General features: G+C 60.8%; 1 protein-coding gene across 2 annotated transcripts in view; it reads right to left on the minus strand.

The window, feature by feature from the left end:
* The window catches only part of HMCN2 (hemicentin 2), a 150,407-nt gene that overhangs the window by 60,782 nt on the left and 66,358 nt on the right, over window positions 1-23,267 (minus strand). For both annotated transcript variants that reach the window (XM_066366902.1, XM_066366900.1), the window contains exons 25-41: window positions 22,857-22,943; window positions 20,005-20,199; window positions 18,275-18,405; window positions 17,811-17,958; window positions 17,277-17,403; window positions 16,368-16,522; window positions 14,631-14,909; window positions 11,330-11,611; window positions 9,842-9,950; window positions 9,468-9,637; window positions 8,456-8,610; window positions 7,475-7,571; window positions 6,413-6,508; window positions 5,440-5,616; window positions 3,839-3,996; window positions 2,795-2,918; window positions 381-556 (exon numbers count right to left, since the gene is read on the minus strand). In XM_066366902.1, coding sequence (XP_066222999.1) covers window positions 381-556; window positions 2,795-2,918; window positions 3,839-3,996; window positions 5,440-5,616; window positions 6,413-6,508; window positions 7,475-7,571; window positions 8,456-8,610; window positions 9,468-9,637; window positions 9,842-9,950; window positions 11,330-11,611; window positions 14,631-14,909; window positions 16,368-16,522; window positions 17,277-17,403; window positions 17,811-17,958; window positions 18,275-18,405; window positions 20,005-20,199; window positions 22,857-22,943 — 2,666 coding nt within the window. The remainder of the gene's footprint in view (window positions 1-380; window positions 557-2,794; window positions 2,919-3,838; window positions 3,997-5,439; window positions 5,617-6,412; window positions 6,509-7,474; window positions 7,572-8,455; window positions 8,611-9,467; window positions 9,638-9,841; window positions 9,951-11,329; window positions 11,612-14,630; window positions 14,910-16,367; window positions 16,523-17,276; window positions 17,404-17,810; window positions 17,959-18,274; window positions 18,406-20,004; window positions 20,200-22,856; window positions 22,944-23,267) is intronic.

Genomic DNA, 23,267 nt, shown 5'->3' on the forward strand with positions numbered 1-23,267 from the left:
AGGTGGAGCTAAAGTTTACACGCAGGCTGACTCCAGAGTCCCGGGCCCTAGGTACCCCCTGCCTTGCTGGGCAGATGCCCGATAGAGGGACTCAAATGCCCAACGGTGAGGACTGGCAGAGAGCTGCTGGCATTGTGGTGGGGGGGTGGGGGGGGGCGGGGACAGGTCTGAGGGGTCCTGGGGGCTCAGTCCCGCAGCTTCGCTCTCTGTGCCCGTTGCCTGGAAGCAGTGGACAGGTCAGGAGGATCTGCCCCTAGCGGGTCCCTCAGGGCACACGTCACTGAACTGAACCTCGCAGGGGCACCCACAGGCCCCGCTCCACCCAGCGCTCAGCTCTCCTCCAGACGGAGTCCCCACCACGGGCCTGGGTGGCCGCCTACCTCCAGCAAGGCCTTGTCAGCAGAGAGGCGGACCCCCGGTCGTAACTCCAGGGGGCGGCCGTCCTTCCGCCAGCTCAACATGGGAGGGGGCACCGCCTGGCTCTGGCACTCCAGGACTACCGACTGGTTGGCCACGACGGACACGTTCAGCTCTTCTCCGAGGATGCTGGGAGGCACTGCGGAGGGAGCGGGGCTGGGGGGTGTGTGTCTCAGCACAGGGGTGGGGGGCTAGCAGGGTGGCCACGTCCAGCAGCCAGGAGCAAACGCAGGGGATGGGAGTCACCATCAGGACAGGGCTGTGCCCTGAGCTGCAGCCCTCCTGTGTCCCCCTCCCCAGTGACCTCCAGAGCCTGCCGCAAAAGGAATGTACCCAAATCCAAATGCGGAGGTGGACTGTGACGATGTCAGCATCCTGGCCTGGTTGTGTTTTAGTAGCACAAGAGGTTACCACTGAGGGACAGCGGGCAAAAGGGACCCGGGATTTCTCTGTATTATTTCTTTTTTCTTTTTTTTCTTTTTTTAATGAGAAGCATCAGTGCTTCGTTGCAGCACCTTAGTTGTTCATTGATTGCTCTCTCATATGTGCCTTGACCGCGGGCTGTCAGCAGACTGAGTGACCCCTTGCTTGAGCCAGCGACCTTGGGTCCAAACTGGTGAGCTTTGCTCAAACCAGATGAGCCCTAGCTCAAGCTGGCGACCTCGGGGACTTGAACCTGGGTCCTCCGCATCACAGTCCGACGCTCTATCCACTGCGCCACTGCCTGGTCAGGCATCTCTGTATTATTTCTTACAACTGCATGTGAATCCACAATGATCTCAAAATCTTTTTTAAATGAACACTTTTTATTTTGTTAATGTTTATTTGATTGGTTTTAGAGAGAGAGAGGAAGGGAGAGAGAGAGAAACAGAGTCAGGAACATCAATCCGTTCCTGCATCTGCCCTGATCAGGGGTCACACTGGCAGCCTCTGTGCTTTGGGACATTGCTCTCACTGAGCTATCCGGCCAGGGCATATTTTTATTTTTTAAAAAGTATTTTTTTAAGGCCCTGCCCAGTTGGCTCAGTGGATAGAGCACTGGCCCAGTGTATGGATGTCCCAGGTTCAATCCCCAGTCAGGGCTCACATGAGCAGCAACCATCAGCTTCTCTCCCCCCACTCTCCCCCTCCTCTCTCTCTTCCCCTCCAGCAGCCAGTGGCTCGGTTGGTTCGAGCGTCAGCCCCAGAGGGGGTTGCTGAGTGGATCTCAGTCGGGGCGCATGCGGGACCATCATCTCCCCTCTTCTCACATGCGTACATACATGGGCTTTTTATTTTATTTATTCATTTTAGAGAGGAGAGAGAAAGGAAGAGAGAGAGAGGAGAGAGAGACAGAGAGAGAAGATGGGGAGGAGCTGGAAGCATCAACTCCCATATGTGCCTTGACCAGGCAAGCCCAGAGTTTTAAACCGACGACCTCAGCATTTCCAGGTCGACGCTTTATCCACTGCGCCACCACAGGTCAGGCTACATGGGCTTTTTAGAAGCAGGACCCCCAACTCCCTTTTCCCCTGCGACACAAGTAATCTGCGCAGCATCGGGCTCAAGAAGGCAGGGCCCGGGGTCAGCGCTCCTGGTTGGAGCCCTGCGTCCTAACACGTGGCTGTGTGAGTCCCCAGCGTCCTGGGGGTAATGAAAGTCGCCACGTTGTGAGGCCACTAGGAGATTAAATGCAATGACACAGGCCGGCGGGCCCTTGAGCGCATGATGCCTGTTCACCTCACCTCGACTCCAGCAACGGGAAGAGCTGGGAGGAAACACTTCCTCCCCCTCCTTCCCAGGCCCTACATTTCCCAGAGTCCCCTCGTGCACCTCCCACGATGCCCACAAAGTCCCCCACGAGGAAATTCTAAAACAAGAGCTACTGTAACTGCTGTCCATGAGTGCGGTGAACCCCAGGGTGCCCCTTGAAGTGGGCGCCATCTTTGCCCATTTCACAGAGGAAGGAACTCGGGCTCAGAGAAGCGAAGTGACTACTAGCCCACGGTCATGGACCTAGGAGGTGGTGGAGGCAGGATTTGAACCCCAGGTCTATACACGCCAGAGCTGGTGCTCCTAACCACCCTACCCGCCTTTCCCAAATGGGCTCCCAGGGGAGGGGAGACGCCCAGTTCCTGACTCTTGGCCGTGTGCACCTCCTTCTACCTGTTCCCTGAACTCGGATCTCCTAGCTGAGCGGGGCCGCCTGCCAGCCCCGCAGTTCATGATGGGGGAGCTCACACTCCAACTGACCCCCGCAGGCAGGCGGCTGCAGTCTCAGGCCGGCCTGTCTCACACCCAACGGCCCCTTCTCCGCCTGAGCATGGCCGGACACACCCCAGCCCCACCCCTGGAGCTGCTGGCCCGGATGTGGCCACCTCCAGGGCCCGACACTCACTGTGGACATGCAGGACGACGTCCCCGCGGTCCTCACCGACGGCACTCACTGCCACACAGGTGTAGCTGCCGGCGTCGGAGGCCCGGGCACTGGCCAGTGTGAGGACGTGGCCCCCAGGGAAGACCTGTGCCCCCAGAAGGAAGCCCACATGAGGTTATACACGTCAAGGGCCAGTGCCCGCACCTTCTGCAATGCCGGTGGCCGAGGCCAGGCAGGTCCACACTGGATTCGGGCAGCCGCAGAGGAACTGCGGAGCCCGAAAGCGCGGGGCCGTTCCCTGTTTACCGGAGGCTCGCAGAGACAGGCAAGTAAATAAACAAAGAAAAACCATTTTTCCCAGTGGAGGGCCAGGGGTCAGGAACATCGCCCCTCAGGGCGGCGGCTGAGGGTATCAGGGAACCGCACCTCACGGTGGGGGGAGCGCGACCAGGGAGACTCGCCCCGGAGGGGAAGCACCTGAGGCTTTTCACAGAGACACACACGCGGCTTTCTGCAAGGCGCTCACTCTCGAGTCGTGCAAAGCGCTTGCAGCCAGGAAACCAGCCAGCAAGCCCGACCCAGCTGCTCTCCCCACCCCTTCCCAAGCTGGCCCCACTGCTGGGCGTGCTGGGCAGCCTGCTGCAGGCCCGCAGACCCTCCAACGCAGGGACCTGGACGCTGTGAGCCCCCGACACGAGGCTAGTCCTCACGTGCAAAATGCACAGCAGATTTCAAAGAGTTCGTGTGAAAAGAAGAATGTAAAACGTCTTGTTAATAATCTTCTATATGGATCTTTTGATGAGATGCTACGCCTTGGATATACTGGGTTAACTAACACGGATGATTAACCTCGGTTTCACCTATTTCTTCTTACCCATTTTCATGCAGCTACCGGAGTTTTCAATCACGTAGCTGGCTTGCACTTGTGGGGTGCATTCGGTTTCTGGAGACCGTGCCCGAGGTTCTCCGCTTAGCACTCCGCCTTCCTCCCTCCGGCCGACCGTCCCGAGCAATCACGGCTTCTCCCTCCCCTCTGAGCTCCCAGGGCCGCCCAGCCCTACTGACCTGGAGGCCGGGGGTCCCTGCCGCGGACACGGGGTTCCCATCCTTCAGCCACATCAGGGTGGGGCTGGGGCTTCCGGTGGCGTTACAGGTCAGCCGGACCGGGGCGCCAAGCAGCACGGGGCCTGGCAGGCTGGGCGGCAGCGTGATGCGCGGAGGCGCTGTAGGGCGGGGGCGACAGAGCCGGGCTGAGCCGCACGGGGGGCACGGCAGGGAAGGTGCCCGGCTGGGCATGCCCCCTCCCCCTGCAGGTCACCAACCAGAGCACAGGGGCGGCCACTCTCAACCTGGGCACACCACGGCCCAGGTCTCAAGGCTGCCCATCTCATCCTTTCAAAACCATCGTGAGGCCTCTCGAGATGAGAAACCGAGGCTCGGGAAGGGGGGCGAGTCCCCTGCCCAAGGCTGACCAGCAGGAAGTGCAGAGGCAGCCCCTGACCTGGGCCTTTCTGGTCAGCGCACCACGGGCAGGGTGTGCGGCAAGGACTGAGGCCCCGGGCAGGCTTTGTTTTCTGACTCCATGGTGTCAGATCACACACGACCCACAGGCAGCCCCTCTTCAGCTGTATCTGGGACATCCAAGCCATGATGATACCCAGGGCTCCTGCCCAGCTAGCCAAACCTCTCAGTTTAAAGACCTGACCCCTCTGCCTGACCAGGCGATGGCGCAATAGATAGAGCGTCGGCCTGGGACACAGAGAACCCAGGTTCAAAACCCTGAGGTCACTGGTTTGAGCACAGGCTCACCAGCTTGAGCGTGGGATCATAGACATGAGCCTATGGTCACTAGCTTGAACCCAAAGGTCGCTGGCTTGAGCCCAAGGTCACTGGCTTGAGCAAGGAGTCACTCGCTTGGCTGTCACCCCCGGGTCAAGGCACAGATGAGAAAGCAACAATGAACAACTAAAGAATTGACACTTCTCATCTCTTTCCCTTCCTGCTTGTCTGTCTCTCTATCTCTCTTGCTAAAAATAGAGAAAGACCTGACCCCTGCAGCTTCCACCTGCAGCCCCTGGCCCCTCTTCCCTGCCCTGAAACCTCTGGGCCTCCAGCCTCCTTTCAGTCCCTCCAGTTCCCCAAGTCCCCGGAGCCTCCGGCCCTGGCAGTTTCTCTCCAGGCATCCAGCTCCCGGAGATGCCCCGCCCTGGTTCCCCGGGCCAGGTCCGTGCCTGCTTCCAGACACTCGGGCGTACCTCACCTGCACCAGCGCTTGTCACAATGGTCAGGAAACAGTACTGCAGGCAACTATCTAATGACTGCGCCCTCCACTAGCAGAAAGCTCCTGGGCCTTTTCCGGGGCTGCAGCACCAGGGTTTGCCCCAGAGCATGTCCTTATAAATACGGTTGCATGGAAGGTGGATAGACAGGAGAATGGGTGGTTGAATGGAGGCTGGGTGGGTGGGCAGAGAACTGGATGGGTGGAGGGATGGATGGATAGAAGGAGGGAGGGAGGGAAGGAAGGAAGGAAGGAAGGAAGGAAGGAAGGAAGGAAGGAAGGAAGGAAGGGAGATGGATAGAGAGATGGGGGGACAAGCAGACTGATAGACAAATGGGTGGAAGGTGACTTTTTGGACAAGGACCCCTTTAGTCCCAGGGCAACTCACCATTGACCCGTAAGCCATACTTGAGCTCCGTGTGACCTGCCACATTGGATGCCACACACTGGTAGCTCCCAGCATCAGAAAACCGGGCTCTCTCAATGAGGAGAACTCTCCCATCAGCGAACACTGTGACTCCCTTCCGGGCAGAGACAGGCTGGCGGCCCTTGAACCAGGAGACGTCTGGGGGGAGAGAAGAGAAATCCAGGAGGGCCCTTCCAGCTCTGCAGACGATGCCCGTGCAGTGGGCAGTGCTGCCTCTTGAGACAGGAGCAGGGGCGGAGAGGAAGCCACGGTGGGTGGAGGCTGGGGCGGCCAGGGACAAGGAGAGTCAAAGCCAGCCTGGCCCTCTCAGCTCCTCCTTCAGAGGAGAACCTGGTGCGCCCCCAAAACAGCAGCCTCCTAAGTTTGGACTGATTGTATCGTCGGCTTTCTTCCAACCTACCAGGGCCCATTCCAGAACTCAACAGGGTATTTGCCCCGAGGGGAGGGCAATCACCTCCGGGGCTCACCACCCCAGGCAACGCTGGATGGACCCGGTTCAAAGGGGGGACAGGAGATGAACCTTCCTCCTGGGCCCATCCCGTCTGCCACTCACCCCCAGCCCCAAGCTCCCCGTCCTGTCCTGGACTGCTGGTCTAGAGAAGAGGCCCAGACAGGCAGTGACCGGGAGGTTCTGGCCCTTGCCCCCAGCCCCGGGCAGCCCTGTGAAGGCACAACCCCAGAAAGAAGCCCTGGAGGCCGGCTTCGGTCACCAGCACACAGGCTCTGGGCCTGGTGGTGACGGGCATGTCCTGGGCACTGGATGAAAAGCTGTTGAGAGGGAAGAGAGGAAAATGCAAGAAATAGAGGGAAGGGCCTGCTGGGTTCACCCTGCTCCGTCCACAACCAGGGTGGACACTGGAGCACTGGCCAAGCTCACTAGACGGGGACCTGGGGCCGGCTGCAGGTGGCTTTCCATCAAGAGGAGGGGTCTTACCTGGAGGGGGCACGCCCGAGGCCAGACACTCCAAGGTCACAGAGGCATTTTCCAGCACTGCCTTGTTGACCGGGCCTGGCTCAATGTTGGGGGGCACTGGGGGAGACAGGAGCGCCCTGGCTTGCTGGGTGGACACTCCGGTCACTCACATCTCAGCTGTCCCTAACGCCCCCTCCCCAGCCTTCCTAAAGAGTCCTGGGCGACAAGGGCTCCCAAATGGCTCGTGACCTCTGGCCAAAGAACCCCACTCCTGAGCCACACCCCAGAACAAAGGCCCTGGGCTCCATCAGTGCCATTGTACCAGACCACCCCGGCACCCACCCGGGACAGCCGACGCCCAGCACAGTGAGGAAGCGGAACCCAAGACAGCCACGAAAAGTGACAAGTGCCAGGATTGGCCCGTGTGTGCAAGGACGTCAGGGGACCCGCAAAGATGAGTAAGACAAGCGAAGGTAAGCATGGCGGGGGACAAGGGTTTCCATTAAAAATCCCGCAGAAGCCCTGGCCGGATGGCTCAGCGGTAGAGCCTTGGCCTGGCGTGCGGGGGATCCGAGTTCGATTCCCGGCCAGGGCACACAGGAGAAACGCCCATCTGCTTCTCCACCCCTCCCCCTCTCCTTCCTCTCTGTCTCTCTCTTCCCCTCCCGCAGCCGAGGCTCCATTGGAGCAAAGTTGGCCCGGGCACTGGGGATGGCTCCTTGGCCTCTGCCCCAGGCGCTAGAGTGGCTCTGGTCACGGCAGAGTGACGCCCCGGAGGGGCAGAGCATCGCCCCCTGGTGGGCAGAGCGTCGCCCCCTGGTGGGTGTGCCGGGTGGATCCCGGTCGGGCGCATGCGGGAGTCTGTCTGACTGTCTCTCCCCATTTCCAGCTTCAGAAAAATACAAAAATACAAAAAATCCTGCAGAAAACAACCCAAGGGGCCACAGAGCAAATGACCTGCTACTCCTCAAGTCAAGTGCACGACTCTGATTTTAGAACCCCACCCCCCCCCGACCCCCACAGTAGCCCCCACGGCCCTCGAGGGGTCCCCCGCCTCCCGCCGCTCGGCGCCCACGTCCTCACCCAAAACCTTGAGCGCTACGTCCCCTCTGCTCTCCCCCGCCAGGTTAGTGGCCGCACAGGTGTAGACGCCTTCGTCCCTCAGGTCCACCTTCTCAATCTGGGGGGGGCAGGGGGGTGTCATGGGGACGTGGGGAGGGGCCACGGCCCGAGAACCGGAAGCCAGTCAGAATGCTGCGGGGACGTGGGGAGGGGCCGCGGCCCGAGAACCGGAAGCCAGTCAGAATGCTGCGGGGACGTGGGGAGGGGCCGTGGCCCGAGAACCGGAAGCCAGTCAGAATGCTGCGGGGACGTGGGGAGGGGCCGCGGCCCGAGAACCGGAAGCCAGTCAGAATGCTGCGGGGACGTGGGGAGGGGCCGCGGCCCGAGAACCGGAAGCCAGTCAGAATGCTGCGGGGACGTGGGGAGGGGCCGTGGCCCGAGAACCGGAAGCCAGTCAGAATGCTGTGGGGACGTGGGGAGGGGCCGCGGCCCGAGAACCGGAAGCCAGTCAGAATGCTGTGAGGACGTGGGGAGGGGCCGCGGCCCGAGAACCGGAAGCCAGTCAGAATGCTGCGGGGACGTGGGGAGGGGCCGCGGCCCGAGAACCGGAAGCCAGTCAGAATGCTGCGGGGACGTGGCCAGCGGCCAGCCTGCTGCGGACCCCGGGAGCAGGAGAAGGGAGGCGCGGGGACAAGTCTGGCTCCGGGGGCAGAGTTCTGAACCACACACTTAGATTCCACAGGGAATCACTTTGATCCTGGGGACGTTCCCCTTTCCCTAGTGTCTATGACAGCTGAAGCTCCGGAGACGTGGACTGAGCTAAAGGTGCCTCCCCTCTTCCGGCCCAGCTCCCAGATCCGCTGAGCATCCCGGGTTGAGTGGGATCTCTGCCTGTCCAGCACCCAGGCTACCAGCGCCCAGCTGGGGTCTCCAGGGCCCCTAAAATGTGGCCCCCGCACTTCTGCAAGAGTGCTCCACCAGCCCCAGGGCCCTTGCATGTACCTGCAGGTTCCCCCCCGAGGATGCCAGGGGCACCCCATCCTTCCACCAGCGGAGGCTTGGGGTAGGCACCCCAGTCCCTGCACATCGGAGGGTCACAGGCTGCAGGAAAGGGGCCGTGATGTTCTCACCCCCGATGATGACCACTGATGGGAGCTCTGGGCGGGGGGAGAGGCAGGCAGGACCGAGTCAGGGTCAGGAGGGGTGCAGGGGGCACCTCGCAATCCCCTCCATGCCTCAGGAAGGAGTGGCCCTGCAGGGCTGCCCTCCTGCCTCCTCCCCACTCCAGCCCCAGACTCCTGGCTGCGGGAAGAACGCCAGACAGCGAACCAGAAGGGACAGCGAACCAGAAGGGCCGGTCTTGCCTTTCTTCAAAAATTCTCACATCCATCCATCCATTCATCCATCCATTGAGCATCTACTCAGTGCCCCGAACTATACCAGGCACAGGGACACAGCAAAGAATGGTGCCCACTGTGTTGCCCTCTCAGAGTTTCCAGAGTTGGGCTGCAGAGATGGAGAACCAAAAAAGCAATTCCAACATAGTGAGTGGAGAGCTAGAGCCAAGAGAGGGTGGGCAGTGTGGATTAGCAACACAGTGGAACCAAGGAAGGCTTTCTGGAGGAAGGGGCGTTTCAGGACAGACCTGAAAGATGAGGAGGAGCTAGCAGGCAAAGAGACTGTTCCAGGAATGGAAACAGCATTTGCAGGCAGAGAGGTGAGAGAGCTAATGTATTTCAAGTTGAATGAAGTTTGTCACGGTCATCGGGGAGTGAGGGAAGACTGCAGGGAGAACTGAGGGTCTGTGGACTGGAGAGATTTGACAAGTGTAAACAGCTAACCAGCCCCTCATGTCACATCTCTCTGGGGAGCTGGGAAGTCCAGCCCAGAAGCACTGTCTAGAGAAAACCAGCCCCACGCCCTTCCCAGGGCCACCAGGGCTGCCAAAGGCACAGATGGGCACAGTGCTCGGGCTCCGTCTACCCTGGCCTCTTGGGCCACCGTGCCTTCTCACCGTGGACAGACAGCTCCACCTCAGCCCCGGCAGTGCCTGCTTCGTTAGTGGCCTGACAGGAGAAGAGGCCCGCGTGGTCCAGCTCCACATGGTCAATGTGCAGTGTGGTCCCCTGGGAGGCCACCTGCACCCCCACCAGCTCCTCAGCTGGGCGGCCATTCTGCAGCCATCTAAGGTGGGTGGGAAGGGGGGCAGGTCGGCCGGAGGCCAGGGAGGGCTGGCGGCATGTCCGCCTGCTCACATGTCTCTGGCTCCGTGACCGTTCTCATACCTCTGGGGAGGGGGAGTGTCCCCTACCCCCACCTACCCTAAAGCGTGCGCTCTCTGCCCACACCCTCCAGCCCCAGACCTGGCCTCCACCATCCCATACGTACTGGAGAGTGGGCAGCGGGGAGCCTGAGGCCTGGCAGGGAAGTTCCAAGGGCTGTCCCACGAGGCTGGTCACCTGGCCCAGGCCTTCAGCCACCAGGAGCTGTGGGGGCACTGGAAGAGGGACCCCCCCATTGGTGTTTAGAACTGAGTAAACCCCGACCCAAAGCCTTCCTAAGCCCCCAGTGCCCCCAGAGCAAGGCCAAGCCTCGCCCCACCATTCAAGTTCCCCCATAAATGGTCCCTCTTTCTTTCTTTTTTTTTTTTTTTGTATTTTTCTGAAGCTGGAAACGGGGAGGCAGTCAGATAGACTCCCGCATGCGCCCGACCGGGATCCACCCGGCACGCCCACCAGGGGGCGATGCTCTGCCCATCCGGGGCGTCGCTCTGTCACGACCAGAGCCACTCTAGCGCCTGGGACAGAGGCCAAGGAGCCATCCCCAGCGCCCGGGCCATCTTTTGCTCCAATGGAGCCTCGGCTGCGGGAGGGGAAGAGAGAGACAGAGAGGAAGGAGAGGGGGAGGGGTGGAGAAGCAGATGGGTGCTTCTCCTGTGTGCCCTGGCCGGGAATCGAACCAGGGACTTCCACACGCCAGGCCGACACTCTACCACTGAGCCAACCGGCCAGGGCGGTCCCTCTTTCAGGAAGCCTTCCAGGACCACCCAAGACAAGGTAGGTGGTCCCCCTGGCCTCCCCTGAGGCTTGTCCTGTTTATTCAATGTCTTTCTCACCACCAGACCCAGGGCTCAGGAGTCCCACCTGCCTGGTTTCCTGCCTGACCACCAACACCCCCGGGGCCAGCCCAGAATGATCGCCTGAGAAATGTCTGCTGAACGGAAGGAAGCAGGGAAGGCTCCTCCCACTCCTCCCCACTCCTCCCCACTCCTCCTCCTCCCTGCTCCTCCCCGCTCCTCCCCACTCCTCCTCCTCCCCGCTCCTCCCCGCTCCTCCTCCTCCCACTCCTCCCCACTCCTCCCCACTCCTCCTCCTCCCTGCTCCTCCCCTCTCCTCCCTCTCCTCCCTCTCCTCCCCGCTCCTCCTCCTCCCCGCTCCTCCCCGCTCCTCCTCCTCCCCGCTCCTCCTCCTCCCCACTCCTCCCACTCCTCCCCTCCTCCCACTCCTCCCACTCCTCCCCACTCCTCCCACTCCTCCCCTCCTCCCACTCCTCCCACTCCTCCCCACTCCTCCCACTCCTCCCCTCCTCCCACTCCTCCCCACTCCTCCTCACTCCTCCCACTCCTCCCCTCCTCCCACTCCTCCCCACTCCTCCCACTCCTCCCCACTCCTCCCACTCCTCCCCACTCCTCCCCACTCCTCCCCAGGATGCCCGGCCCACAACCCAGCTCTGGGCCTCCGTGAGTTTCTCCACATACCCCGACCCACTGACCAGGGGCAGCTCCTAGAAGGGGCCTTGGGCACTGGCACCCCGTAGGTGTTGGAGGAGGGGTGACAGCCCGGGTGACTCGGGGTGGGGGGACAGATCTGGGCTCACCCTGCACGTCCACGGCATACTGCAGCACGGCCTCTCCCGCGGGGCTGCTGGCCACACAGCTGTACAGGCCTCCGGACGCCTCCCCCAGGCGCTCCAGGCTCAGCAGGCTGCCGCCCGCCTCCAGCCGCGTCCCGTTGCTGTCCACCACGGGCAGTCCCTCGTGGTACCAGGAGAGGGTGGGGGGTGGGTGGCCTCTGGCCACACACTCCAGCCCCAAGGGTCTCCCGGCCACTGTCTTCACTAAGTGAGGCCCTTCATCCGCGCCCTCGATGGTGGGTGGGACTGGGAGAGAGGACAGGGGTCGCTCAGGGACCAGAGTTGCCACCAGCCCTGGTTACGCCCCCCGGGAAACCCCACATCGTGTGACAAGCCTCCTCCCTCACCTGCACTAGCTGAAACCCTTGGCTCAGAAATCAGCTCGTCCAGGAAGCCTGCCCCAGGCCTCCGGCTGGAAGCATTCTCACCCTCCTCGGCCTTCGTGGCACCCCCTCCCCAACAACGCCCGCATCTTCTCTGTACTCCCCCCCCCCGTTACCCCTGGGGGCTCATCATAAGCAGAACAGTGGCTCGTTTGTCTGTGTCTCTAGGAATGGCACACAGTAGGTCTTAATATCCTCCGAATTCAAAGTGAGGGCTCCCCAGAGGGAAGACCGGGGCAGAACCCAGCCCCCACAGACAAGGGAGCCCAGCCCGGGCAATGCCCCCATGCTGCTGAGCCCAGAGCCACCCCCGGGGGGCAGTGCCCCCATGCTGCTGAGCCCAGAGCCACCCCCGGGGGGCAGTGCCCCCATGCTGCTGAGCCCAGAGCCACCCCCGGGGGGCAGTGCCCCCATGCTGCTGAGCCCAGAGCCACCCCCGGGGGGCAGTGCCCCCATGCTGCTGAGCCCAGAGCCACCCCCGGGGGGCAGTGCCCCCATGCTGCTGAGCCCAGAGCCACCCCGGGGGGCAGTGCCCCCATGCTGCTGAGCCCAGAGCCACCCCGGGGGGCAGTGCCCCCATGCTGCTGAGCCCAGAGCCACCCCCGGGGGGCAGTGCCCCCATGCTGCTGAGCCCAGAGCCACCCCCGGGGGGCAGTGCCCCCATGCTGCTGAGCCCAGAGCCACCCCCGGGGGGCAGTGCCCCCATGCTGCTGAGCCCAGAGCCACCCCCGGGGGGCAGTGCCCCCATGCTGCTGAGCCCAGAGCCACCCCCGGGGGACAGAGGGTGATAACGGACTGGGGTGTACCTCTCAACCTTGCTGGTCACGAGCCCCTTTGAAAAGCTAATGAACACACACACACACACACACACACACACACACGCAGTTTCCAGTCAATTTCCAGGATGTCCTCAGGCCCCCCAGCTGGTCCTTGGCTCCTCCCCACAGAACCCACACAGCCAAGCTTCCCTGGGTGGGGGGTGTCCCTGGGAGGTCACCGGGGCTCCAGCACCCAAGACCTCTGCATCTTTGGGGCCAGAGCTCCTGAGCTGACTCCTTGCTAGGGGCCAGGACGACCTCACTGAATGGCATTCTGCCCTGCAAACCTCACCAGGCCCTGCTCAGACCCCACCCCTGCCCACCTACACATCCCTGTCCCGAGTTCTCTGCGTGCCTCAGAGCCAGGCCCCTCAGGCGGCCAATGCCAAGGCTGACAGTGCAAGATTTACAGTGAAACACCCCCCCTCACACACACCCTATTGTGGGTGCCATCACATCCTATTGTGATAAGGTGCCGAAGAATTGCAAAAATTGTTAACATTAGTACTTTAAAAGGAAGAGTCAGGCCCCCTTACCCCTCCTTTCTGAAAAGAAAAAAAAAAAAAAAAAAACAGAGAAAGAGATTAAAGGGGCAAAAGTTAGTAACTAATCATAGTTTAACTAGAGTTCTCTGGAAGGACTATGGCCACTTGCTAGACAGCAAAGAAGATAAAAGTTATCTGAAAACTTCCTCTTCCCCTTCAATAAGATCCTTTAGGAGACAATGTTTACATGTCCTACACTGATTCTAACTCTTCCTCCCCTCCTGGAGTCCTGAGAGTGACCTATGCTTCTAACAAAGGGATCACGAGCCCACTCCCCTTGCTTGAAAAACCTGCATTCTGTAACATTTCATATGCTTTCTATTAATCATCCTTCTTGAAATTCTTTATATGTATAAAACTTGTAAACTAAGCAAGCGGGGACTAGCTTACTAGCCCCAACACTTTTAGCAAAGGTAATTTCATCATTTAGCTTCTCTCCTTATCCTAAGCTAAAACTTCATTGTTGTGGCAACAAGGATCAATGTAAACCCTGGAGGATTTGGGAATGTCTTCGATATATAAGACATTTATGCTACTGTGTTGGGTATGTAAAACATTTACCACTACTGTGTTATCTTATGGTCTTGATGTGTAGGAATGTTTTTCCTTTTAGTAGATCCTATAGATCAGGCGTCCCCAAACTATGGCCACCGCATGTGGCCCCCTGAGGCCATTTATCCGGCCCTCCTCCGCACTCCCGGAAGGGGCACCTCTTTCATTGGTGGTCAGTGAGAGGAGCACTGTATATGGCGGCCCTCCAACGGTCTGAGGGACAGTGAACTGGTCCCCTGTGTAAAAAGTTTGGGGACCTCTGCTATAGATAAATGTTGTGAGCTTATCAGTAAATGACTTTTGTATCATGCTCCCCCTCCTTTTCCCCCCAACTAGTATGTGATCCTAGTCTATATAACCAACCTCAGGACTATGATCGAGGCTGCACGATTTGGGTGAGCTATACCCCATGTAAGTCATATGTAGCCAGCTTATTAATAAATCTCCTCCTAAAACTTCTTCTGTATCCTGCCTTGGCGTCTCTATGTGACCCACGGATTAAAGTAACATACTTTATAACACTCTCGGGATGTCCTCGGGCCAGCGTCTGCAGCCCCAAAGCCCACCCCGCTCATCCGTAAGGGGAGGAACGCGGGCCCGAGTCCCTACAGCTTATGAGAGGAGCTGATGCTGCCAAGGACCCCGGCCTGGTGTGTGGCTCATAGTAAGTGGTTAATCAAGAGCAGTTAATTATTAGCAATGGTCAAGGTTTCCTGAAAAGCCCTAAATCTTGAGGGGAAACTTGAGCTTCCCTGTGGGCTCTGCCCGGGCCCCTAGGCAGGCCCTTCCGATCCTGGCCTCAGTTTCCTCGCCTGTAGGAAGGAAGTTAGACTGAGATGACCGTTCTCTGCTAGCCATTCCCCCCACTGACCTCTGGATGCAGGTGGAGGCCATCGCAGCCCAGAGTCCCCCCCCACCCCCGCTCACCCAGCTGACCACTGCTTGCTGCTGACCCCGGGTCACTCACCATAAACCTCCAGCCTGGTGGCCTTCTCCGTGACCCCCGCGGGATTGCTGGCCCTGCAGGTGTAGACGCCGGCATCCAAGCGCTGGGCCCTCCCCAGCTGCAGCTGCCGGCCCCCCCTGCTGTAGACAGCCGCAGGGCTGGGGGGGAGCGGGGCCCCGTCCTTGAACCAGGCGACCTCAGGGGCAGGCACTCCTCGGGCCTCACACAGGAACCGCACGGGGTGGCCCTCCATGACAGCCACCTCACTTGTCTCGTTGGAGCCCCAGATGGTGGGAGGCGCTGAGGACAATGGGGCGTGAGGGGGGGAGGACAGTCACAGGGATTCCCAGAGGCAGCTGGTGTCCCTCCACCCCAGGGGCATGCACATGCCCACGGGCCACAAGCGCTGCACACATCACAGGCTTCTGCTGCAGGAGAGAGGCAGAGAGCCTGGGGACAGACAAGGGGCAGCCAGCTTGGGATACGCTGACTCATATGGACAGCAAGCCAGGTCACCACAGGAGCTATGGAAGATGGGGTGGGGGACACTCTCTGTCTCTAACCGGCTGTATGACCCGGGTAGGTCACTTCCCCTCGCTGGGGCTCGGTCTCCCCATCTGCAATATGAGCAGCTAAACATAACCAGGGGCTCCCCTGCCACCAGTGGTACCAAGGTGGTCCTCGGGGTGTGTGGGCACAGCGTGCATAGTGGACTGGCCACGCCCTCCCGCCGCTCCTTCCAGCTTAAGACAAAGGACAAGGCTGTTTGGTAGGACCCAGTACTCAATCTTTCTAGCATTTTCCACCCAGCCCTTTAGCCCAGAGAGCAGACCCAGCCTAGCGCCCCTTGCGGGCAGCTGATGCCTGAGTAGTTTCTGGGGCCCCTTCCTTCACTGCGTTTGATTGACAGCCCCTGACATGAAGGCCAAGTGGATCTGGTTTCTCACTTACAGCTGAGATAGTAAATATCCGTTTAAAATGAATGTGCTTTGGTGTAAAGAGAGTGACTAGACTTAAAGGTCAAGAAACAATCACCCCAAATGGTATCAGGATTAGTATAACTTGTGAAGTTAAGACAGGACCATGGGGTTTGGGAAACTCTGGTCCCGGTTTCCTCTGTCCCTCCCCCACACAGCTTTGCTGGAATGGGGGCTCGCTCCTCAACACCCCACTTTCTGCCCTGTTGTTTTTCTATGCAGGGGGCAGCCGAGGGAGCTTAGGGAGCAGCAGCCCTGGTAGGAGGCCCGGATGGGGAGGGGCCAGGAGGGGGCCAGGAGGCGGTGGGGGGTTAGGGAGGGGCTGGGAGGGGGAGGGGTCAGGATGGGGGCCAGGAGGGGGAGGGGCCAGGAGGGGGCCAGGAGGTGGGGGGGTAGTGAGGGGCTGGGAGGGGGAGGGGTCAGGATGGGGGCCGGGAGGGGGAGGGGCCAGGAGGGGGCCAGGGGGTGGGGGTCAGGGAGGGGCTGGGAGGGGGAGGGGTCAGGATGGGGGCCGGGAGGGGGAGGGGCCAGGAGGGGGCCAGGGGGTGGGGGTCAGGGAGGGGCTTGGAGGGGAGGGGTCAGGATGGGGGCCGGGAGGGGAAGGGGCCAGGAGGGGGCCAGGAGGTGGGGGGGCAGGGAGGGGCTGGGAGGGGGAGGGGCCAGGAGGTGGGGGGGCAGGGAGGGGCTGGGAGGGGAGGGGTCAGGATGGGGGCCAGGAGGCAGCCGAGGGGGGGCAGGGAGGGACTGGGAGGGGGCGGGGCCAGGATGGGGCTGAGCTCACAGTGGATTCTGAGCTGGAAATCCTTCGCCTCCTGGCCAGCGGGGCTGAAGGCCACGCACTGGTACCGCCCCTCGTCCCCCAGGTGACTGCTGGTGATTCTGAGGACCTGGCCGTCCTCCTGGAGCTGGATGTGCGGGTCCCCTGGAAGGACAGGCCTGGAAAGATGGTTGGAACAGTGGCAGTCAGGACGGGGCGCTGGCAGGGACGGGCTGCACGGAGGACAGGGAAGGGTGAGAGAGGCATCGTCGCCGTAAGGTGCGCAGTTCAAGTGCCCACCGACGGGTGAACAGACCAAACGTGGCCGATCCCACGGGCACTGAGAGAAACGGAGTGCTGACACCTGCTACAACACGGATGGCCCAGCCCTAGCTGCTAAGTGACAGCAGCCAGACCCGAGAGGCCACAGGCCGCGTAGCTGCGTGAAACGGAGGGGAAACAGAGCTGCGTCTGCAGAGACAGACGGCAGACTGGCGGCTGCCACGGCTGGGGGAAAGGAGCAGGGGCGATGCCGGTGGGAGTGGGGTCTCCTTTGGGAACTAGACGGAGGTGATGCCTGTGGGACACTGTGGACGTGCTAAGTGCCACTGAATTGTCGACTTTGGAATGGTTGATTTCAGGTTACATGAATTTCTCCTCAGGGAAAAAAAAAATACACACACACACACACACACACACACATATATTTTAAGGAAGTCTGAGTGATGAGAGAACCGGCTGGGTGAGAGCAGGGTCTCACTGGGCAATCCCAGGCTCGGGGGTGAGGTGCCCACGCTGCCCTCTGCCTGGGCTCCGGTGACACGTGCAGTGCAGGTCACAAAGCCCCACAGAGTTCCGCCGCCCCAGGGCCCCCATCCACCCAGCCCAGGCCTGGGCACCACCCTCACGCCATCCGCCAGGTGGGCCACTCACTGCCTGTCCTTGGTCCATTCCACCTGGGGCGTGGGGACCCCTGAGGTCCGGCACTCAAGCTGTACCTCGGCACCAGCCTGGCCCAGCACCTCCTGGGCATCCCGGGCTCCGAGCACAGAAGGGGGGACTGAGGACAAGAAGGGGTATTGGGTGAAACTGCTCACACCTGCAAGCCCCGCCCCCTGCCCTTCCCAGCCCCCCTCCCCCAACAGGTCACCTTTTCCTTGCTAGGTCCTACCTGGGAAGCTCCCCCAAACCCCTGCAGGACCAGGTCCCCACCCCCACCCCCGTGCTTCCTCTGCAGCCTGCACTGTTTCTCTCGTAGCTCGTGACACCACAGTCATTACTTGGATAATTATGTGATCGTCTAATGTCTGCCCCGACAGCTGTGTGAGGACCTGGGTCTGTGCCTCCCTGCTCTCAGCACACAAAGTGTCCCCTGCCCCCTACCCTCAGCAGCCCACCTCAGAGGGTAGGGGTTGCAGGGCCAGACACACTTGGAAGCCGAGCTGTGGGGAATCGGGCTTCACTCACTGAGCACCAGAAGTTCCAAGTCCTTCTGGGCAGTCCCGGCCTGGTTCTCCGCCCGGCAGGAGTAGAGGCCGGAATCGCTCTCCTGGATCCTGGGAAAGTGGAGGGCCCGGGCCCCATTCAGGAGGCGGTGGCCGCCCACATCGGGGATCTGGGCAGAAGAGGTCAGAGGGAGCTGGTCAGCAGAGTCTGGCTACGCCCTGCCATTAGCAATAAGAAAACTGAGGCCCAGAAGTCTAGTTGGTGACAGGAACCTGGGGCTTCTGACTCTTAGAGTAGTGTCATGCCCTCTCCACCATGCAGCCCTCCAGGTTTCATTGTGGAACCTCAGTCCTCCCATGCCCTGAGTCCCAGTGCATCCCTAAGGACACCCGTCACATCCCCCTGCCACACCATGGCACACAGAAGAACTGTCCCCCTGCCACACCATGGCACACAGAAGAACCTGTCCAGAACAGGACACCTACCAGCTGCCCATCTTTGAACCACACGATCTCAGGGGCTGGAAAGCCATTTGCGTCGCATTCCAGTGTCAGGGACTGCCCAGCCATGCCCGACACATTGGCCCTGCGTCCGCTGTCCCGGATGCTTGGGGGCACTGGGAACAAGGAGAGGTGGAGGAGCTGCCCTTCCCCGGACAGCCATGGCTGCCTGGACCCCATCAGGGCTCCTCTTCCTGGCCTGGACGGGCAGCCCCAGATTCTGGGGTCCCTGGTTGTGCCAAGGCACGGGCGCCCCCTCTCTGACACTCAGCTTCACAAGATGCTGGAGGCCTGATCCATCTAGTTTTACACTCAACCTGTTGTCATGGCCACCTGCGAGGGTCCCTGTGTCGGAATCTCAGAAGGTGGGGCCTGGGTATGTCTTTGTAACAGACTTCCCAGGCAGGTCATTACATGACCAGCTGGGGTGGCTGGTCACAGGGAGGCAGAAGGTGGCCCATTAGGAGACACTAAAACTGCTTCCCCATCTGACCGGTGGTGGCGCAGTGGATAGAGCATCGAACTGGGATGCTGAGGTCCCAGGATTGAAACCCTGAGGTCACCAGCTTGAGCATGGGATCATCAACATGACACTATGGTCGATGGCTTGAGCAAGGGGTCACTGGCTTTGCTGGAGCCCCCCCAGTCAAGGCACATATGAGAAATCAATCAATGAACAACTAAGGTGCCACAACTATGAGTTGCTGCTTCTCATCTCTCTCCCTTCCTCTCTTTCCCATGTGGAGGGGGAGGGCTTCCCACCCTCTGCACACAGCACCATGGGTGGGGGGAGGGGAGCCCTAGGGAGCTGAGGGAAGGACAAGGGCCTCGGGTCACTTTTAGCAGGTGTCAGCAGAGGTGGGCCATCCGTGCTCATTTTAGAATGAAGTCACCCACTAGCCCAGGGGTCCCCAAACCTTTTACACAGGGGGCCAGTTCACTGGCCCTCAGACCGTTGGAGGGCCGGACTATAAAAAAAAACTATGAACAAATCCCTATGCACACTGCACATATCTTATTTTAAAGTAAAAAAAAAAAACAAAATGGAAATACAATATTTAAAATAAAGAACAAGTAAATTTCAATCAACAAACTGACCAGTATTTCAGTGGAAACTATGCTCCTCTCACTGACCACCAATAAAAGAGGTGCCCCTTCCAGAAGTGAGGCAGGGGCCAGATAAATGGCCTCAGGGGGCCGCATGCGGCCCACGGGCCATAGTTTGGGGACCCCTGCACTAGCCTGTTTTAAAGCCACTAATGGAGCTCCAGGCTCTTCCCCTCACACCATCTCTATGAGGGTCTCTTTGGGGGAGGGGGCTCCTGCACCCTGCTGCTCGCCCAGCCCTCAAGCCCTCCCCCCACCCCCGGCTTCTTTGGTGAGCTCTGTGCCGGGTGGAGGAGTGCACCAGCCGCCCAGTCGGGCCCCTGCTCACCATACACCGCCAGCTTGTCTGGGGCCCCCGCTCACCATACACCACCAGCTTGTCTGGGGCCCCCGCTCACCATACACCACCAGCTTGTCTGGGGCCCCCGCTCACCATACACCACCAGCTTGTCTGGGGCCCCCGCTCACCATGCACCACCAGCTTGTCTGGGGCCCCCGCTCACCATGCACCACCAGCTTGTCTGGGGCCCCCGCTCACCATGCACCACCAGCTTGTCTGGGGCCCCTGCTCACCATGCACCACCAGCTTGTCTGGGGCCCCTGCTCACCATGCACCACCAGCTTGGCTCTCCTGGACGCAGAGCCCGCCTCGTTGGCGGCCTGGCACTCGTAGTCTCCGCTGTCGGTGGGAGAGACCGAGGCCAGGAACAGGGAGCCTCCATCCAGCACCGCCAGGCCCGGCCGGTCACGCAGCAGCTCCGCGGACGGGCCCTTCCGCCACGTGACCTGTGGCTTAGGTGTCCCTGGCCAGGTGCATGGAGTCATCAGCATGAACATCCCTTCACACCTGCATTGTCCCCTGTGGACATGTCACTGGCCCTCCCCACCCACAGCTGCACGTCCACAGTCTCCCAGTGGCCTGGGGGCCACGGCACAGGATCCAAGAGCTCCGGTCCCTTCTCAGAGCGCCCCGCCCCACCCCACCCCACCCCGCCACCCGGAATTGCACGCCAGCGGCTCGCCCCAGACCCTCGCCCACTCTGTGTCTTCCTTTCTGCCATTACCTCCGACTTTCTCACGGACAGAAGTGCACCTGCTTGGTGTCTTTGTCTATTGTCTGTCTTCCCCACAAGGGCGGGGGTCTGTGCTCTGTTCCCTGCGGCACCCCCTGCAGCAAGCCCAGTGCCTGGCACAGAGCAGGTGCTGATGTGGGGCCGCTCCTGCCAAACTAATTATCAACACCTGCCATCGCCCTGGCCACACGGGCACCCTTTGTAGACACACTCCCTCGGTCTCTATCCCCCCTTTAAAGGAAGGGCTATTGGAGGGTGGGCTTGGGGGGCAGGATCAGACAGGACACCTTCAAGGCACCCTACGTGTCATCTCTTTTAGGAGGGTCCCCGCCCCACTCCACCCTGCATTGGCTGTTCCTCCTTAAAGTGCTGGGACCCTGCCTGCAGGCTGTGATGAAAGGGGGGGGCCACCACCGCCCCCACTGTGCACCTCTGGGCAAGCTAATCCCCCCTCAGGGGTCTGTTTCCTCACAGCATCCTCTGCGGTTTCCTGTTGGAGTATTCCACTGCTAGGGGCTGCTTCCCGGCTGTGCGGACACATGCACGAACACACAACACAACACAACACACATGGACACACCACGGGTGCCCCTCCTAGCACCTTCACCTTCTCTGACAGCCCCACCTACCTGCTCCCATCCCCCCACCCCCTAGAGGACCCAAAGGTCCGAGCTGCTGGCCTGGAGAGGCATCGAGTTTTGAACCCTGGAACTTTTCCCCCTGTTAATTAAGCTACTTATTTTACTTTTTCAATCCAGCTGTACAGAGGATCGAGGGTGCAGTGGGCACCGGAGGTTAGAGGGTGGAGGCGGGGTGGGGGAGACGTGCAGAAGTGCCCAAACTGGAGCTTTTTAAAAACGCAAACAAACTAACAAACAAAAAACTAACCTGCAAGAGAGCGCTAACCACAGGACTGCACTGTCGGGGACTCCAGGGGACTCAGAGCTGTCCCTGGAAATCCCTTCCCCACCCCCTCCCGCTTTACAAGGGTCAAGACTGGAGAAAAGCCGTGCCAGCCCCCCCAGCAAGTCTGTGGCCAGGCTCCTGGCCTCTCCCCGCCCCCCAAGGAGGAGGCGAATGGTATCACCCACCACAGGTAACAGGGCTCTTTAGTTCCAGTACCAGCAGGCTCAGCGCTTTCTCCTTTAGCCCTCCGAGCCCTCCACGCCCACAGTCACAAGGCTGGCGACTGGCAGCGCCCACCCGTGCCCATCCGGAAGCTGCCTGCTTGAAGAAGAAGGTAGCTAGGGCGGTGGGTGCTGGCCAGAGAATGGCAGTGTTTATCAGAGGGTGCTTTGGTTATGCTGATGAAGCCGAAGATTAGCCCCAAGGACAGACCCCAAAATGTGGGCAGCGCTGTGGCACCCAGGATGGGAGGCGGGGCTGGGTGGGTCCAGGCGGGTCCCACCTCTCCAGAGTGCAGAAGGGCTGCTTGCTGTTACCAGAGGCCGACACAAGGTGGCGCCGTGATCAAGGGCCTGGCTGTCGGGCCCCTCCAGGTGGCCAGCTCTGCAGACTGGACCCCCACAGGCTCCCAAGCTCCCACTGGGTGCCCGCCCCCTACCTGCCTTTCCCTCCATCCTGGTCTAGGGACTTCCCTGGGCCCTGCGGCGTGAGGAAGCACAGCTGAGACCAGACGGCAGGGTAGATCACTCATTCACGCCACGTTCATTTACTCCACGCACTGCCCGGAGGCCCCGTGACAAGCCAGGCTCACGCAGTGCTGGGACCTAAACCTCAGGAGCTACCTCCCTGGCCCTCAGAGCAGCAGCCCTGCGGGGAGGGACTGGCAGGACCCCAGTGCACGGAGGAGAAAATGGAGGCTCGGGAAGAAGGTGTCGACGGCCCCAGGGTACACAGTCTCAGGAGAGCTCAACGCAGGGCAGTTCTGGCCACAGAAGTGGCTTTCTTAGCCCACACGGAGCTGCTACCCAAACAGGGGCCTCAGATGGGCTGGTTTTCCCAGGACTGTGTGAATCCATCCTCCAGGGGAACGTCTGGGGTGTGGGGAGAGGCGGGGCCACCGAGCCCCAATCCACAAGGACCCTTGGGCCTTCCTCGGCCCCAGTTCTTACAATCCCTGGGCACAGAGGGGCCTGGGGCTGGGCTCAAACTGCACCACACTTTGTGAGTCACCTTCTGGCTGTGTGACCTCAGGCAAGCTGCTTAACCCCTCTGGGCTTGGATTGCCCATAATCCAAAAGATCTAATGCTAATTAATACTCATCCTACAGGGTGTCGATGGGATGACATGCCTGGCCTGGTCCTGGCTAGACATGAGGCCACCACAGCCCACTGTAACCCATGGCACTGCTCACAGCGTGTGACCCAGGGCACTGGACTGTGGATGGAAGTGTCCCCCCCCAATCCCACCCCCCAAGTCTCACCTCTGGCAGGGCACGGCAGGCTGGCGTTCTCCCCCGCTACTCTCTCCAGCAGCCCGTTGGTCTCATCAGCCCCCCAGTATGGTGGCTCTAGTGGGAGGGGATGTGGCCACATCACACCCCTGAGCCCAGAGACTGGTGCTCCCCCTAGAGACCCAGAGCCAGTGGGAGGGCAGCCAGCCCCCTGCAGAGCCCCCAGCAGGACACAGAGGGTGCTAGCCCTCGCTCAGGGCGAGTGGGTCAGGGCCAGTGATGCTGGCTGGCCCCCCCACAGGGTGGCCCGCAGAGCAGCGACCAGGGCCCCACAGGACCCACGGGCTCGAGAGGCTGGGCTTGGGCTCTCAGCGGCTGGGCCAAGCACTGCTCCGCCTTGCACTTCCCCTCCGGCTGCGCTTTCCAAGTCTGTGTTAAACT

The sequence above is a fragment of the Saccopteryx leptura genome, chromosome 2 (genome assembly GCF_036850995.1).
Source record: "Saccopteryx leptura isolate mSacLep1 chromosome 2, mSacLep1_pri_phased_curated, whole genome shotgun sequence".
Taxonomy (NCBI): Eukaryota; Metazoa; Chordata; class Mammalia; order Chiroptera; family Emballonuridae; genus Saccopteryx; species Saccopteryx leptura.